A 17,707-nucleotide genomic window follows, 5' to 3' on the forward strand; every position below is an offset into this window, starting at 1 on the left:
TAAAACAAACTTAGGGAGGCGGCTTCTGATGTCAACATGCATGAAACCAAGGCTTTTACGGTTACAGAAGTAAACAAATGAGAGTGCCTTGGGACACGCAGGGCCTGGGTTAACCTCCACATCACCGAGGAACAGAGGAGGAGTAGGATGAGGGTACGGCTAAAGGCTATCAAAACTGGTTGTCTAGTGCGTTAGGGACAGAGAATAAAAGGAGCATATTTCTGGGCATGGTAGGATAGATTCAGGGCATAATGTACAGACAAGGGTATGGTAGGGTGCGGGTACAGTGGAGGTAGACCTAGGCATTGAGTGATGATAAGAGAGATTGCATCTCTGGACGCACTAGTTGTGCTGGGCGAGGTCACCGCATGTGTGGGAGGTGGGACAAAAGTGGGATCTGAGGCATGTTGAGTGGGACTAGGGGCGCCACAGTGAACTATAACAATGATAACTATCTTAAACAACAGTATATAAGGCATATTGACATTAGAGAGTAGAGGTCGACCGATTAATCGGAATGGCCGATTAATTAGGGCCGATTTCAAGTTTTCATAACAATCGGAAATCGATATTTTTGGGCGCCGATTTGCCGATTTAAAAAAATATAATTTTAATCTTTATTTAACTATGCAAGTCAGTTAAGAACATTTTCTTATTTTCAATGACGGCCTAGGAACGGTGGGTTAACTGCCTCGTTCAGGGGCAGGAAGACATATTTTCACCTTGTCAGCTCGGGGGATCCAATCTTGCAACCTTACAGTTAACTAGTCCAACGCAATAACGACATGCCTCTCTGTCGTTGCACTCCACAAGGAGCCTGCCTGTTACGCAAATGCAGTAAGCCAAGGTAAGTTGCTAGCTAGCATTAAACTTATCTTGTAAAAAACAATAAATCATAATCACTAGTTAACTACACATGGTTGATGATATTGCTAGATATTATCTAGCGTGTCCTGTGTTGCATATAATTTGACTGAGCATACAAGCATACCTAAGTATCTGATTGAGCGGTGGTAGGCAGAAGCAGGCGTGTAAACATTTATTCAAACAGCACTTTTGTGCGTTTTGCCAGCAGCTCTTCGTTGTGCGTCAAGCATTGTGCTGTTTATGACTTCAAACCCATCAACTCCCGAGATAAGGCTGGTGTGACCGAAGTGAAATGGCTGGCTAGTTAGCGCGCGCTAATAGCGTTTAAAACTTCACTCGCTCTGAGCCTTGGGGTGGTTGTTTCCCTTGCTCTGCATGGGTAACGCTGCTTCGATGTGGTGGCTGTTGTCGTTGTGTTGCTGGTTCGAGCCCAGGGAGGAGCGAGGAGACGGACGGAGGCTATACTGTTACACTGGCAATACTAAAGTGCCTATAAGAACATCCAATAGTCAAAGGTTAATGAAATACAAATGGTATAGAGGGAAATAGTCCTATAATAACTACAACCTAAAACTTCTTACCCGGGAATATTGAAGACTCATGTTAAAAGGAACCACCAGCTTTCATATGTTCTCATGTTCTGAGCAAGGAATTGAAACGTTAGCTTTCTTACATAGCACATATTGCACTTTTACGTTCTTCTCCAACACTTTATTTTTGCATTATTTCAACCAAATTGAACATGTTTCATTATCTACTTGAGGCTAAATTTATTTTATTGATGTATTATATTAAGTTAAAATAAGTGTTAATTCAGTATTGTTGTAATTGTCATTATTACAAATACATTTTTATAAATCGTCCGATTAATCGGTATCGGTTTTTTGGTACTCCAATAATCGATATCTGTATCGGGGTTGAAAAATCAGAATTGGTCGACCTCTATTAAAGCGAGGCATAAAGCAATCACAGGTGTTGATTGGGAGAGCTAGCTAAGACAACAAAGAGTAAGACAACAACAGCTAATCAGCTAAGACAGCAACAACAGGTAAAATGGCGATGAACGGGCAGAGAGGGTCAGTTAACTACACACAGGGCCTGAGTTCGAGGCTGGGGCTGACAGATAAACAAAATTAACAAAATGGAGTAGCGTGATTAATGAACAGTCCATCAGGTGTCAGCTATGTAGCCAAGTGATCATAGTGTCCAGTGAACAGCAATAGATGAAACAGGGCTCTGGGCGTTCGTAAACTCAATTTCGTAAATTCAGTGTTTCGCTCTTGGAGCATTCAGAGCTCACACTGGACGCTATGGCCGATGAGTATGGTTGATCTGAGCGTTCTGACCTAACCTAACAACAGCAGTCAAGCACCCAAGCTAACTGGCTAATGTTGGCTAGCTACTTTCAGACACAAATGAGAGAACAACTCACTCTGACCATTTTACTCGCCCTAGTAGAGCTGGTTAGGCTGTTTTTATGTTATCCAGAACGTTGGTGACTGCAATTGTGCTGCTGGCAACAATTTAACTATGCTTTTTAGCCAACTTTTACTGACACCGGCCATATTCAACAGGTGTTGAGGTTTTGTAAATTCGTCAGTTATTCTGCTTCCAGCTACGTCTATCGACAGTTGTCGCAGTGATATCATGAACATTCTATTGAAATGGTTACTTGCATAGTGGAGTCTTTTGTTTGGACATGTAGCTAGCTAACTAAACAATGAACCATAATCCCAACTCATAACATTACTACTCTGCATGAATCTGCAGGTAGATAACCAACTATGTTCATTGTTAGCTAGCTAACATTAAGCTATTACTAGCAATGCAAATGGCTCATACACATAATGTTAGCTAGCAAGCCAGCCAGCTAATGTTAGCTAGCTAACAGTACACTTTAACTTGAAATGAAAATGACTTTCTGACAAAATGTAAAACGTATAATATCTGAAAATGTAGACTATTTTCTAGACTAAAATGTAGACTAGAATCTAGACTATTTTACCCATCACGGATGCCATGGTTGGCCTTAGTTTGAAGATGTAATCCGGAGACAGGTGTTTTATACACATCCATTCTGTGTGTTCTCTTTTCAACGCTGTCTGCATATTTGCAATCAAACGGCAGAATTTTCTTCATCTCCTTAGCTATCATACTAATCATACAGTCATACTAATCATACTAATCATACTAATCATACTAATCATACTAATCATACAGTAATCATACTAATCATACTAATTCCACTGATTTCAAAACTCGTTCCTTCAGAAAGTGGAGAGCAACACTTATGCAGTTCTACTACGTGATATCTTTCAAAAAAGCCAGGTTAGAAAGGATTGTCTACACATACTGACCAGCTCATGTTATAGACAGAAGCATTCTACATGGCAGACCAATCCTAAATCATCTCTCAACATCTCCAGCCCACTCATTATCTCAGCCAATCATGGCTAGCGGGAAGGTTGCTGACTTTCTCCATGGCTAAATCAACTAGGCACGTAATTTAACAATGTTATTTGTATTTTCAGATGGAATGCACATTTGATATTAGGGCACATGAAAGTTCACATTACCAGAAATAATTTCTGCCCCAAAAAAGTTTACTTTCAAATGGCTCTCCTGTAAAGTAGTGACATGCGACACACGCCTAGTTTCCTGAAACGGGTCACATATGGAGAGTGGTACTCAGTAATGTGTTGTATTTGATTTGTCCCAAACACAACACAACAATTTCAATGCAGGACAAAATGTGAATTGCTTTGCCAATGTTTTTGCAGTATTACTTTAGTGCCTTGTTGCAAACAGGATGCATATTTTGGAATATTTGTGTTCCTTAAAGGCTTCCTTCTTTTCACTCTGTCAATTAGGTCAGTATTGTGGAGTAACTACAATGTTGTTGATCCATCCTCACTGCTGGACTGAGGGACCTTACTAATAATAGTATATGTGGGGTAAAGAGATGAGTTAGTCATTCAGAAATCATGTTAAACACTATTATTGCACACAGAATGAGTCCATGCAACTTATGTGACTTGTTAAGCAAATCTTTACTCCTGAACTTTTTAGGCTTGACAAGACTCTTCTTAGAGCTGGCCGCCTGGCCAAACTGAGCAATCAGGTGGAGAGGGGCTTTGGTCCGGATGGTCACTCTGACAGAACTCTAGAGTTCCTCTGTGGAGATGGGAGAACCTTCCAGATGGACAACCATCTCTGCAGCACTCCACCAATCAGGCCTTTATGGTAGAGTGGCCAGACAGAAGCCACTCCTCAGTAAAAGGCACATGGCAGCCCGCTTGGATTTTGCCAAAAGGCACCTAAAGACTCTCAGACCATGAGAAACAAGATTTTCGGGTCTGATGAAACCAAGATGAAACTCTTTGGCCTGAATGCCAAGTGTCACATCGGAAGGAAACCTGGCACTATCCTTACGGTGTAACATGGTGGGGACAGCATCATGCTGTAGGAATGTTTTTCAGCAGCAGGGACTGCAACTAGTCAAGATCGAGGGAAAGATGAATGGAGCAAAGTACAGAGAGGTCCTTGATGAAAACCTGCTCCAGAGCGCTCAGGACCTCAGACAGGGGCAAAGGTTCACCTTCCAACAAGACAACGACCCTAAGCACGCAGCCAAGACAAAGAAGTCGTGGCTGTAATCGCTGCCAAAGGTGCTTCAACAAAGTACAGAGTAAAGAGTCTGCATACTTATGTAAAGTTAACAAAACAGTCTTAAAACCTGTTTTTGCTTTATCATTATGGGGTATTGTGTGTATATTAATGAGGATAAAAACTATGTAATCCATTTTGGAATAAGGCAATAATATAACAAAATATTGAATAGTCTAGGGGTCTGAATACTTTCTGAAGGCACTGTATATAGGGTTGCAAAGGGAGGATATATTACTGTAAACTTGTTATCTTTCAACTTCCAGAATTTTTGTGACTTTCAAGTTTTTTTTGTGTATTGGATCACATTACCTATAGTGTTCTTTTTGGGTACTTCAGGTTATCGGCAGTATCTGAAACTATCTCTGGCCCTCTTTGTGGCCTTATCACAAGTAAAATATATAAAATAATAAAATAAGATTTTAAAATAAAAATGTGAATAACAAAGCTGTAAAACATTATCCTAAATATGAACCATCAACTAAATTAATACCATTGGTGTTTAATATGAGGGTTTCAGCATGAAATATTATTTCTGTATAAAATGTTTTACAATCACTTATTTATTCTAATATAGAAATATGTCTTTGTTGTAAATATTTGCCACCAAACTGGTTGCAGTTGTGAAAAAGTCAATGGTTGGAAGAGTTGGAGAGTTAAGCTGCTTTTTTTTCTCATAAATTAGGCTATTTTCTCTTGAACAATATGGTGTTTACACTAGAAACTACTGGACAATATGGATACAGATATAGAAAATGAATGCTATATATGAATAAAGTTTTAAAAGTATAAATTACCAAACTTACCATAGATTGCCATATTTGACCTATGATTCTTCTAACTTTGGTAACTTACTACCGGTAGCTTTGCAACCCTACAAATAGTAAACAATGGAAATTGTTCCACCTTGCCCTCGTATAGGCTGTTGTGGAAGTTTCACCATATAGTTGTTTATCAATTTTATGTGGCACATACAGTATATGTGGCATTTTTCTAACCAATGGGGAGCCTCAGTTCCAGTGCCCCACAGCAAGTACCATACTGTTCACTGGGGACACTGTTCGTTATATATTGAGTTATTCTCTGAGCGACCAATCCTAGCCAGCTCGAACGCGACTGGCACTAGGCATAAAAATACATAACAAGGCGTCTGGACCAGATTTGTTTGGTCTGGATCCTGGATGTCATTCAGGCAGGCGGATCTTTGGTGGGGGGAAAGATTGTTTTCAGCCCCCTTGCCCTCTCTCCCACTGCCCTGGCCTGGGTAATTACGGCTCTACTGTTCATGGTATGTTTACAGAGATGAGAAACACCTGTTGCTTCTCCCCAAGCAGAAATCAGTCAGCCGCGGCTATTTTGGCAACGTCGGGATTATTAGGTGATCCCAAGGTGCCCTTGGCAAGCGTCGTTACATTGATAGCAGTTTTCCACTTGCACTTTGGTTTATTGTATAACGTAAACAAACATTAAAATAAATGTCTGTCTATTAATATGCTAGCTATATAGCGTAGCTGTTTTGGGGCTTGCACGAGACGATTCCTTGGCAACGTGCTAAGACTTTTGACGCAAGTCGGCCTATAGGGACCATGCTTGCGTCAATATAGTTGAGTCAAGTATGGCAGACGGCTGTTGCAGATTTACGAAATGAATGTAGTACTTCCCAGATCATTGTCCTTCAAACTGCCCCTTCAGGTGATTAACTCCAAAAACAAGTTACTCCTGCTGACATGAAGGTTTGACAGAGGTAACGGACAGAGAAGAGAGTGAGATGAATAATAATATACATTTTGATCTGAATTGAAGATCTAGAGAACATTTAAATAAATCCTTTCATTATTAATATACAATTCCTTTGCAAGCCTATTAGCTAGTCTGCCGCCAATAACAATGTTAAAATCTCCATGGGTTCTCCATGGGTTCTCTGTTTACATCTGGTTGTGATGGTTGTATAGTTCCAACAGTCATTTGTAGGTGTGGATTGATACGTTTACTTTAATCAACCTCTATTGTTCTTGTGTGTATTAGTAGAAACAACATGCTCCTGTCACAGAGCTTTTGTTTCTGTAAAGTATTGTTTATAAGGTCAAACAGTTGCAGCCAGTTATTTTAATCTGCTGCGTTTGTAATGCCACTCTGTGCCGTGTCAATACCACGATGAGAGTGGGTTTCCGCCACGGATAAGTTATAACCACTCCTATTGGTCTTTCCATTTGTTTTTGAATTACATGTGCATCAATTTATAATTTGTGATTAGACACAATCTAATAAATTGTGATAAACAAAATCACACAATTTATGAATTGTGTAGTTACACTATTTGTAGCTACCTTGTAAACAGTACATGTTACGGACACCAAAGAACATTGCAACAGTTAAAAGGACACCAAAGCCTGGTATCTCTATTTATCAACCAGTGAAAAGAGAGGACTGTCATTAGGCACATTCCTAAAGGGCCAAGGCTGTAGAGGCATTAATCGTCGTGCCATCCTTTCAGGTTGAGAGGGCTGCAAAATTCACATGGCCAATGGCCTTTCCTAAAGTTGCACTGACAAGCATGCTGGCACTGAGATTGTTTGTTGGGCATATAAGAGAGTAGACATATAGACAGGTGGTCAGAGGCCTTGGTCTCAGAGCAAAGAGAGGATAGAGAGACAGTTGGTGTTGGGCATGCCTTTGGGGATGGCAGGATGCCACTGTAATTCATCAGGAGTGATGGCATGGAGGGGAACTGGATTGGGATAATCAAAAGCAGATGCTTGTACTGACCACTATTCTGAGAGGGCCTGACCTGCTGTATTTCTGCAGTCTGTGTGTTTGGTTATTTTGTGTATACGATGTCTATTCATTCTGTGGAATAGAATAGGAGAGTAAAGAACTGTCAATGTTGTTATCCTACTTAGCTTTAACTGATATCATATACTGTATGTGCCAACTCCTTAGGGTTGCGGCAGGAGCTAGGGTTAGGGTTGCGGCAGGATCGGTGTTAGGGTTGCGTCTGGAGCTAAGGTTAGGGTTGCAGCTAGAGCTAGGGTCAGGGTTAGGGTTGTGACTGGGGTTAGGGTCAGGGTTAGGATTGCGGCTGGGGCTAGGGTCAGGGTTAGGGTTGTGGCTGGAGTTAGGGTTATGTCTGCAACTGAAGCTAGGGTTGGTGTTTGTATATGTGTGTCTGTCAGTGTGACTGTTAACAGGTGAAACTAGGTTCCCTTCTCACCTAACTGTCCCCCTGTACTTCTCTCTCTTGCCTACACAGGTTATGCCACTCCACAGGCTTCCTGAAACCCCCACTGTGAAAGAGAAGGGCTGATCCCCAAGCTCTAGCTACTCTCCTCCCACCTCCACCCACCTCCCTCCCTAACCACACATAGCCCCCCACTCCCACTCCGCCGGACCCCGGACCCCATGGCTGCAGGAGGCCATGCCCCTGAGAAGGATGTGTTGATCAACCTGCATCAGGTAAGATTGTTCGATTGATTTATTCATCTATGATGTTTATTTTCCTTCAGGACATTACTTCTGCAGCTCAATATATGTTACACATACAATATGTACAGTGCCTTGCAAAAGTATATATCCCTCTTGGCGTTTTTCCTATTTTGTTGCATTACGACCTGTAATTGAAATGGATTTTTATTCTATTTCATGTAATTGACATACACAAATGAGTCAAATTGGTGAAGTGAAATAAAAAAAATTACCTTTCAAAATGTATTTATTTTTAAAACGGAAAAGTTGTGGAGAAGTACAGATCAGGGTTGGGTTCTAAAAAAATATCTGAAACTTTGAACATCCCACGGAGGACCATTAAATCCATTATTAAAAAAATGGAAAGACTATGGCACCACAACAAACCTGCCAAGAGATGACTGTCCACCAAAACTCACGGACCAGGCAAGGGCATTAATCAGAGAGGCAACAAAGAGCCCAATGATAACCCTGAAGGAGCTGCAAAGCTCCACTGCGGAGCTGGGAGTATCTGTACATAGGACCACTTTAAGGTCTACACTCCACAGAGCTGGGTTTTACAGAAGAGTGGCCAGAAAAAAACTGTTGCTTAAAGAAAAAAATAAGCAAACACGTTTGGTGTTCACCAAAAGGCATGTGGGAGACTCACCAAACATATGGAAGAAGGTACTCTGGTCAGATGAGACTAAAATGTAGTTTTTTGCCATTAAGGAAAACGCTATGTGTGGCGCAAACCCAGCACCTCTCATCAGCTCGAGAACAGCATAGTGTTGGCAGCATCATGCTGTGGGGATGTTTTTCATCGGCAGGGAATTGAAGGAATGATGGATGGCACTAAATACAGGGACATTCTTGAGGGAAACCTGTTTGTCTTCCAGAGATTTGAGACTGGGGCGGCGGTTCACCTTCCAGCAGGACAATGACCCTAAGCATACCCAAAGCAACACTCAAGTGGTTTAAGGGGAAACATTTAAATGTCTTGGAATGGCCTAGTCAAAGCCCAGACCTCAATCCAATTCAGAATCTGTGGTGTGACTTAAAGATTGCGGTACAAAGGTGCTTAAACAATGTACTGAGTAAACGGTCAGAATACTTATGTAAAGTATTCAGATGGCGTCGAAGGAGATGGCTGCTGTTTTACGATCCCATAACCAATTGTGCTATTGTGTATGTTTTTTTTGCATTATTTGTAAGTTATTTTGTACATAATCTTTCTGCCACCCTGTCTTATGACCGAAAATAGCCTTTTTTATTATCAGGACAGCGATTACTCACCCCATACTGGAGGAATACTTTTTCCTCAACAAGTCGGACGGGAAGGATTTACTTCACACCCGACAAGGCATTCATCCCCGTAATTCGCTGGAGAAAGAGACAAAGGTATCGTAGACGAATATCCGGGTGCCTTGTAAAGATCCGTCGCCGAAAGGGTAATCTACCTTTACTATTGGTCCTATTAGCCAACGTACAATCAATCGATAATAAAAATAGACTAACTACGATCACGTATATCCTACCAACGGGACATTTAAAAACTGTAATATCTTATGAGTCATGGCTGAATGACGACATGAATAACATATAGCTGGCAGGTTTTCAGCTTTTTTGGCAGGATAGAACAGCGGCCTTTGGTAAGACAAGGGGTGGCGGTCTATGTATATTTGTAAAAAAAACTGTTGGTGCATGAAATCTAAGGAAGTGTTGAGGTTTTGCTCGCCTGAGGTAGAGTATCTCATGATAAGCTGTTGACCACACTATTTACCAATAGAGTTTTCATCTGTTGTTAATTTTACTTAGCTGTCTACATACAACCACAAACCAATGGTGTCACTAAGACCGCACTCAATGAGCTATATCGACCACAAATAAACAGGAAAACGCTCACCCAGAGGTGGCGCTCCTAGTGGCGGGGGACTTTATGCAGGAAAAACACATTTCTACCAGCATGTTAAACTCTAGACCACCTTTACTCCACACACAGAAACACGTACAAAGTCCATTTGGCAAATGGAGGGCGAACAAAAACAAAAACTAAACAAACAAAAACTAAAGCAGGAAGCACCAGTGACTCGGTCAATAAGAAAGTGGTCAAAAGAAGCAAATGCAAAACTACAGGACGGTTTTGCTAGCACAGACTGGAATATATTCCGGGTTTCTTCCAATGGCATTGAGGAATACACCACATCAGTCACTGGCTTTATCAATAAGTGCATCGATGACGTCGTCCCCACAGTGACCGTATGTACAGTACATACCCCAACAAGAAGCCATGGATTACAGGCAACATCCGCACTGAGCTAAAGGGTAGAGCTGCCGCTTTCAAGGAGCGGGACTCTAATCCGGAAGTTTATAAGAAATCCCGTTATGCCCTCCGACGAACCATCAAATAGTAAAAACATCAATACAAGACTAAGATTGGAGACGGTGTAAAACGATTCAAAGCTCGTTGGATGTGGCAGGGCTTGCTGACTATTAGACTGCAAAGGGAAGCACAGCCACAAGCTGCCCAGTGACACGAGCCTACCAGACGAGCTAAATTACTTCTATGCTCGCTTCAAGGCAAGTTACACTGAAGCATGCGTGAGAGCATCAGCTGTTCTGGACGACTGCGTGAACATGCACTCCGTAGCCGATGTGAACAAGACCTTTAAACAGGTCAACATTCACAAAGCCGCTGGGGCAGACGGATTGTCAGGACGTGTACTCAAAACATGCACTGACCAACTGGCAGGTGCCTTCACTAACATTTTCAACCTCTACCTGTTTGAGTCTGTAATAACAACATGTTTAAAGCAGACCACCATAGTCCCTGTGCCCAAGAACACTAAGGTAACCTACCTAAATGACTACAAATGCATAGCACTCACATCTGTAGCCATGAAATCTTCTTAAAGGCTGATCATGGCTCACATCAACACCATTATCCCAGAAACCCTACCACACCAACGGATCCAGAGCTGATGCAATCTCTATTGCACCCCACACTGCCCTTTCACACCAGAACAATAGGAACACGTATGTGAGAATGCTAATCATTAACTGCAGCTCAGCGTTCAACACCATAGTGCCCACAAAGCTCAACTCTAAGCTAAGAACCCTGGGACTAAACTCCTCCCTCTGCAACTGGATCCTGGACTTCCTGATGGGCTGCCCTCAGGTGGTAAGGGTAGGTAACAACACATCCGCCACGCTGATCCTTAATACGGGGGCCCCTCCTGAACTCCCTGTTCACTCATGACTGCATGGCCAGGCACGACTTCAACACCATCGTTACGTTTGCCGATGACACAACAGTGGTCGGCCTGATCACCGACAACGATGAGACAGCCTATATGGAGGAGGTCAGAGACCTGGCCGTGTGGTGCCAGGACAACAACCTTTCCCTCAACGTGATCAAGACAAAGGAGATGATTGTGAACTACAGGAAAAGGACAACCGAGCACACCCTAATTCTCATCGACGGGGCTGTAGTGGAGTAGGTTGAGAGCTTCAAGTTCCTTGGTGTCCACATCACCTACAAACTATCATGGGCCAAGCACACCAAGACAGTCATGAAGAGGGCACGACAAAACCTATTCCCCCTCAGGAGGCTGAAAAGATTTTTAATGAGTCCCCAGATCCTGAAAAGGTTCTACAGCTGCACCATTGAGAGCATCCTGACTGGTTGCATCACTGCCTGGTATGACAACAGCTCGGCTTCCGAGGGTAGTGTGTACGGCCCAGTACATCACTGGGGCCAAGCTTCCTGCCATCCAGGACCTCTATACCTGGCGGTGTCAGAGGAAGGCCCTAAAAATTGTCAAAGACTCCAGCCAGCCTAGTCATAGATTGTTCTCTTTGCTACCACACGGCAAGCAGTACCGGAGCGCTTCCGGAAGTTTATGTCCAAGAGGCTTCTAAACAGCTTCTTCCAAGCCATAAGACTCCTGAACATCTAATCAAATGGCTACCCAGGCTATTTGCATTTCCCCCCAATTACACTAATGCTGCTCGTGTTTATTATCTATACATAGTCACTTTATTTTATTTATTTTTTATTTGACCTTTATTTAACCAGGTAGGCTAGTTGAGAACAAGTTCTCATTTGCAACTGCGACCTGGCCAAGATAAAGCAAAGCAGTTCGACACATACAACAACACAGAGTTACACATGGAATAAACAAACATACAATCAATAATACAGTAGAAAAATCTATGTACAGCATATGCAAATGAGGTAGGATAAGAGCGGTACGGCAATAAATAGGCCATGGTGGCGAAGTAACTACAATATAGCATTTAAACACTGGAATGGTAGAATGTGCAGAAGATGAATGTGCAAGTAGAGATACTGGGGTGCAAAGGAGCAAGATACATAAATAAATACATTATGGAGATGAGGTAGATTGGATGGGCTATTTACAGATGAGCTATGTACAGGAGCAGTGATCTGTGAGCTGATCTGACAGCTGGTGCTTAAATCTAGTGAGGGAGGTAAGAGTCTCCAGCTTTATTGATTTTTGCAGTTTGTTCCAGTCATTGGCAGCAGAGAACTGGAAAGAGAGGTGGCTGAAGGAAGAATTGGCTTTGGGGGTGACCAGTGAGATATACCTGCTGGAGCGCATGCTATGGGTGGGTGCTGCTATGGTGACCAGTGAGCTGAGATAAGGCAGGGCTTTACCTAACAGAGACTTGTAGATGACCTGGAGCCAGTGGGTTTTGCGACGAGTATGAATCGAGGGCCAGCCAACGAGAGTGTACAGGTCGCAGTGGTGGGTTGTTTATGGGGCTTTGGTGACAAAACTGATGGCACTGTGGTAGACTACATCCAATTTGTTGGGTAGAGTGTTGGTGGCTATTTTGTAAATAACATCGCCGAAGTCGAGGATCGGTAGGATGGTCAGTTTTATGAGGGTATGTTTGGCAGCATGAGTGAAGGATGCTTTGTTGCGAAATTGGAAGCCGATTCTAGATTTAATTTAGGATTGGAGATGTTTAATGTGAGTCTGGAAGGAGAGTTTTCAGTCTAACCAGACACCCAAGTATTTGTTGTTGTCCACGTATTCTAAGTCAGAACTGTCCAGAGTAGTGATGCTGGACGGGCAGGCAGGTGCGGGCAGTGATTGGTTGAAGAGCATGCATTTAGATTTACATGCATTTAAGAGCAGTTGGAGGCCACGGAAGGAGAGTTGTATGGCATTGAAGCTCATCTGGAGGTTAGTTAACACAGTATCCAAAGAAGTGCCAGAGGTATACAGAATGGAGTCGTCTGCGTAGAGGTGGATCAAAGAATCACCAGCAGCAAGAGCGACATCATTGATGTATACAGTGAAGAGAGTCGGCCCGAGAATTGAACCCTGTGGCACCCCCATAGAGACTGCCAGAGGTCCGGACAACAGGCCCTCCGATTTGACATAATGAACTCTATCAGAGAAGTAGTTGGTGAACCAGGTGAGGAAATTATTTGAGAAACCAAGGCTGTTGAGTCTGACAATAAGAATGTTGTGATTGGTCGATGCATACGGCTGCACAGTAATGTCTCTTATTGAAATGGTTGGTAATCTGTTATCTTGGCTTTCGAAGACCTTAGAAGACAGGGTAGAATATATATAGGTCTGTAGCAGTTTGGGTCTAGAGTGTCTCTCCTTTGAAGAGGGGGATGACCGCGGCAGCTTTCCAATCTATGAGAATCTCGGACGATACGAAATAGAGGTTGAACAGGCTAGTAATAGGGGTTGCAACAATTTCACCGATCATTTTATAAAGAGAGGGTCCAGATTGTCTAGACCGGCTGATTTGTAGGGGTCCAGATTTTGCAGCTCTTTCAGAATATCAGCTATCTGTATTTGGGTGAAGGAGAAGTGGGGGAGGTTTGGGCGAGTTGCTGTGGGGAGCGCAGGGCTGATGACCGGGGTAGGGGTAGCCAGGTGGAAAGCATGGCCAGCCGTAGAAAAATGCTTGATGAAATTCTCAATTATAGTGGATTTTTTGGTGGTAACAGTGTTCCCTAGCCTCAGTGCAGTGGGCAGCTGGGAGGAGGTGCTCTTATTCTCCATGGACTTTACAGTGTCCCAGAACTTTTTTGAGTTTGTGCTACAGGATGCAAATTTTTGCTTGAAAAAGCTAGCCTTAGTTTGTCTATATTTGTTCCTAACTTCCCTGAAAAGTTGCATATCACGGGGGCTGTTCGATGCTAATGCAGAACGCCACAGGATGTTTTTGTTCTGGTCGAGTGCAGTCAGGTCTGGAGAGAACCAAGGGCTTAAAAGATTCCCACAACTTTCAAGGAACCAAATGTACTTTAAGGGCTTGTAAGTAAGCATTTTTCAGTAAGGTAAACGCTTGTTGTAATTGGGCGCATGTTACAAATAAAGTTTTAAGGAAGTTATTCAAAAACCTCCAAATAATCACAATGTTAAGAAAATGTTCTCAGAATGTTATTTAACTTCCTTAAAATAACCTAGAATTTCCTCATTTTTTTCTCAGACCCTCTCTGTAACCTAAACATTTACATTTCCAGAACAGGCAAAATGTTCACTTCCATTCTCAGAACATTTTAAAATACTTTTTCCAGTCAGGAAACGTATGGCTTCATTCCTAGAACCAATGGGAAACCGAAAATGTACAGTCCCACAACTTTCAAGGAACCAAATGTACTAGCTGGGACACTCCTTCGTTAAAAAATGAAATACATATGTGTATTAATTTTAACTGATCAAAAATAGCTATAAATATCACAGTGGGCCTTGAAGGTAAGCAAGCGGGAAAATACTGTGGGTAAATACTAGTCTACTAGCTTGCCTTCTGGACATCAAAGGTTAAGATCTTAAGCTCTCCAGTCAGTATCCGTCATGCTGCATCAGAATTAACCTCTAGCCTCTGGCCCTGAGAGAACCTCTTAAGGATAATGCACTCTATGCTCGATGGTATGTGCCACTTCCCAGGTAGAACAAGTTGACAGATAGATGGGTGGGAAATAAGGGCAGATGTTGCTGCCGCCAGCTGTTATCACTGCTGAGAGATCAGAGGTAACAAACTGCCAGTGAAGCCAGCCACTGAGCTGCTTAGCTGCAGGGTGAGGCACTCATGCTATGTATCTTTACACTTGTATGGCCCCTGTAGATTATACTGTGGATGTACTGTATTTAGATGTGTTTGCATGTAGAGATAGATACACTTGATGTATTACAGTGTGTGCAACAGTGTTTGTGACAGCATTTAATTTGAAGCTTACAGAAACACACTCATTTTGAATCCTGCCCGAGCATGTGTGTGTGTGTGTGGCATTTCCCATGCACGCTAGGCTGGCTATCGAAGGCTTTGTCTCTTCGTTCATCTATCAGCTAGCATCGAGACCTTAGCCTCTCCCTGTCAGTGCCACATCTCCTTTGATTGGCTGTGAGAGAGTTAATTCAATATGTGCCCTTTCATAGACACATCTGCTATAAACAATAATGCAATTTCACCTCTGCATTTCTCTTTCTAAATCCTTTTTTTGTAATTTCTCTCTCTTTCTGAGCAGTCATCTCTCTCACGCTCTTTCTCTTGGCTCCTTTTCCCTCTCTCTCTGGGCAGTATGACGTAGTTTAAATGCTAAACCCGCCTCTTCTCATGACAAACCAGTCATTAGTTTGTTTGTTCACTTTGACATTTTGCAGCAGTCACAAAAGATCTATCTAGGAATAGCCTGCTGTAAAAAACAGCATAGACCAGCATAAATTTCAAGCTTGTTCGTTCTGGTCTATGTTGGTCAGCGCTGGTCAGATGCTGGTGGAGCTGGTCTGACCAGCATAGCCTAGCTCAGTGGTCACCAACCTTTTCTGAGGCAAGACCACTCTCTCAAAATGCAAGCCGAGATCTCCTACACAGATTTTTTTGTTACATACCTTAAAAAACGTATGTATATGCAACACTAATCTATTAAAAACTGTACTGTAGCAATGAGGTTTGTGCCATACGCCCAATACATCACAGCATATTGGCTTTGCTTGAATTGCCCTGCCAATGCATTGTTGTTTGGACAATTTATATATTTGAAGCATGCCAAATAATTACACCGATAATAGATCAGTTGTTGTATTACTTGTGAGGCACAGCTGAGTGAGCTTACATTTAAATAATTAGCTTTTTATTGTAGTTTTACTGGGCTGCTGGTGCCTGCATCTGATGGTTAGTCTCAGTGGAGGGAGAGAGCAGCAGACTGAGGGTCCGCCTCTCAACGTCCCTCCGCTCTCCCTTTTATCTGCTGATACTGACCAAAAAGGGACACTGTCTTCCAGCTGATAGAGAAACTCATGCCTCATGCACAAATTCATGTTGTTACTCCAATGAAAAGAGAAAGTGAAATATTCCTCAATATTAAAAAAGAGCCATTAATAACAAAGCAAGCCTATCAAAACACATTCCTACTCAATAATTACAGCTGCAGTGCTGGTTGTAGTGCGAGTGGAAGTAGGAAGAATGCACCTGTTATGGCTTATAAAAGTATTTCATAAAAGGTGTTGACAGTGCTGAGTAAAATCTTAAACATGAACACACTCAAAAACAGCATCTCTTTGCTGTATTTGTATTTGTCTCTCTACTCCTGGTTTTAAAAGTTTAGAAATCTCACAGTATGAACTTTGCTTTTACTGTCTTTTATGCCTGTTACGTTACTGCAGACAGACATGGCAGCTGAATCGGGATGCACCTACCACCAATAGCGCAAATAAATAAATAAAAATAGGAACGCAAGTCTTTAGCGTAGCGTTCTTTACATCATTTTTTGCCTATTGTCTATGAATGCCTTGGAGATCGACCAGTCGATCGCGATCGAACAGCTGGTGACCACTTGTCTACCTGGTTATGCTGGCCAACCAGCCTTCTGTTTCATTTGATTTATTAGGCTTCCCATTAGCCGACGCCAATGGTGACAGCTAGTCTTACTGGGGTCCGACATATAACGGAAAATACAGACCAAAGTACTTTCTCTGACCTCCTCCCTATATTCATAGACAATAGGCAAAAAATGATGTAAAGAACGCTACGCTAAAGACTTGCGTTCCTATTTTTATTTATTTATTTGCGCTATTGGTGATAGGTGCATCCCGATTCAGCTGCCATGTCTGTCTGCAGTAACGTAACAGGCATAAAAGACAGTAAAAGCAAAGTTCATACTGTGAGATAGGGTGTCTCATTGTTGTCGGTAGTCAGGCCTAACACTGTTGTGTCGTCAGCAACCTTAATGATGGTGTTGGAGTCGTGCTTGGACACGCAGTCGTGGGTGAACAGGGGAGTAAGTACACACCCTTGAGTGGCCCCAGTGTTGAGGATCAGCGTGGTAGACGTGTTGTTGCTTACCCTTTCCATCTGGGGGAGGCCCATCAGGAAGTCCAGGATCCAGTTGCAGAGGGAGGTGTTTAGTCCCAGGGTCATTAGCTTAGTGATGAGCTTCGTGGGCACTATGGTGTTGAACGCTGAGCTGTAGTCAATGAACAGCATTCTCACATAGGTGTTCCTTTTGTAAAGGTGGGAAAGGGCAGTGTGGAGTGCGATTGAGATGGCGTCATCTGTGGATCTTTTGGGGCGGTATAACGAATTTGAGTGGGTCTAGGGTTTCTGGCATAAGGGTGTTGATGTGAGCCATGACCAGCCTTCCAAAGCACTTCATGGCTACCGATGTGAGTGAATTAGTGTCTCGCTCCTTGAAAGCGGCAGCTCTAGCCTTTATTTTGATGCTGATGTTGCCTGTAAT

The 17,707-nt window shown here is 42.6% G+C and overlaps 1 protein-coding gene across 4 annotated transcripts in view; it reads left to right on the forward strand.

Annotated features, from left to right (window-relative positions):
• Positions 1-17,707, forward strand: part of slc4a3 (solute carrier family 4 member 3) — a 103,151-nt gene that overhangs the window by 17,269 nt on the left and 68,175 nt on the right. For all 4 annotated transcript variants that reach the window (XR_005038791.1, XM_021578907.2, XM_021578908.2 and 1 more), the window contains exon 2: positions 7,784-7,986. Coding sequence is in view for 3 of the 4 variants with exons in the window: in XM_021578907.2 (XP_021434582.2) it covers positions 7,933-7,986 (54 nt within the window). In the remaining variant the exon portion in view is untranslated. The remainder of the gene's footprint in view (positions 1-7,783; positions 7,987-17,707) is intronic.

The sequence above is a fragment of the Oncorhynchus mykiss genome, chromosome 22 (assembly GCF_013265735.2).
Source record: "Oncorhynchus mykiss isolate Arlee chromosome 22, USDA_OmykA_1.1, whole genome shotgun sequence".
Lineage (NCBI taxonomy): Eukaryota > Metazoa > Chordata > Actinopteri > Salmoniformes > Salmonidae > Oncorhynchus > Oncorhynchus mykiss.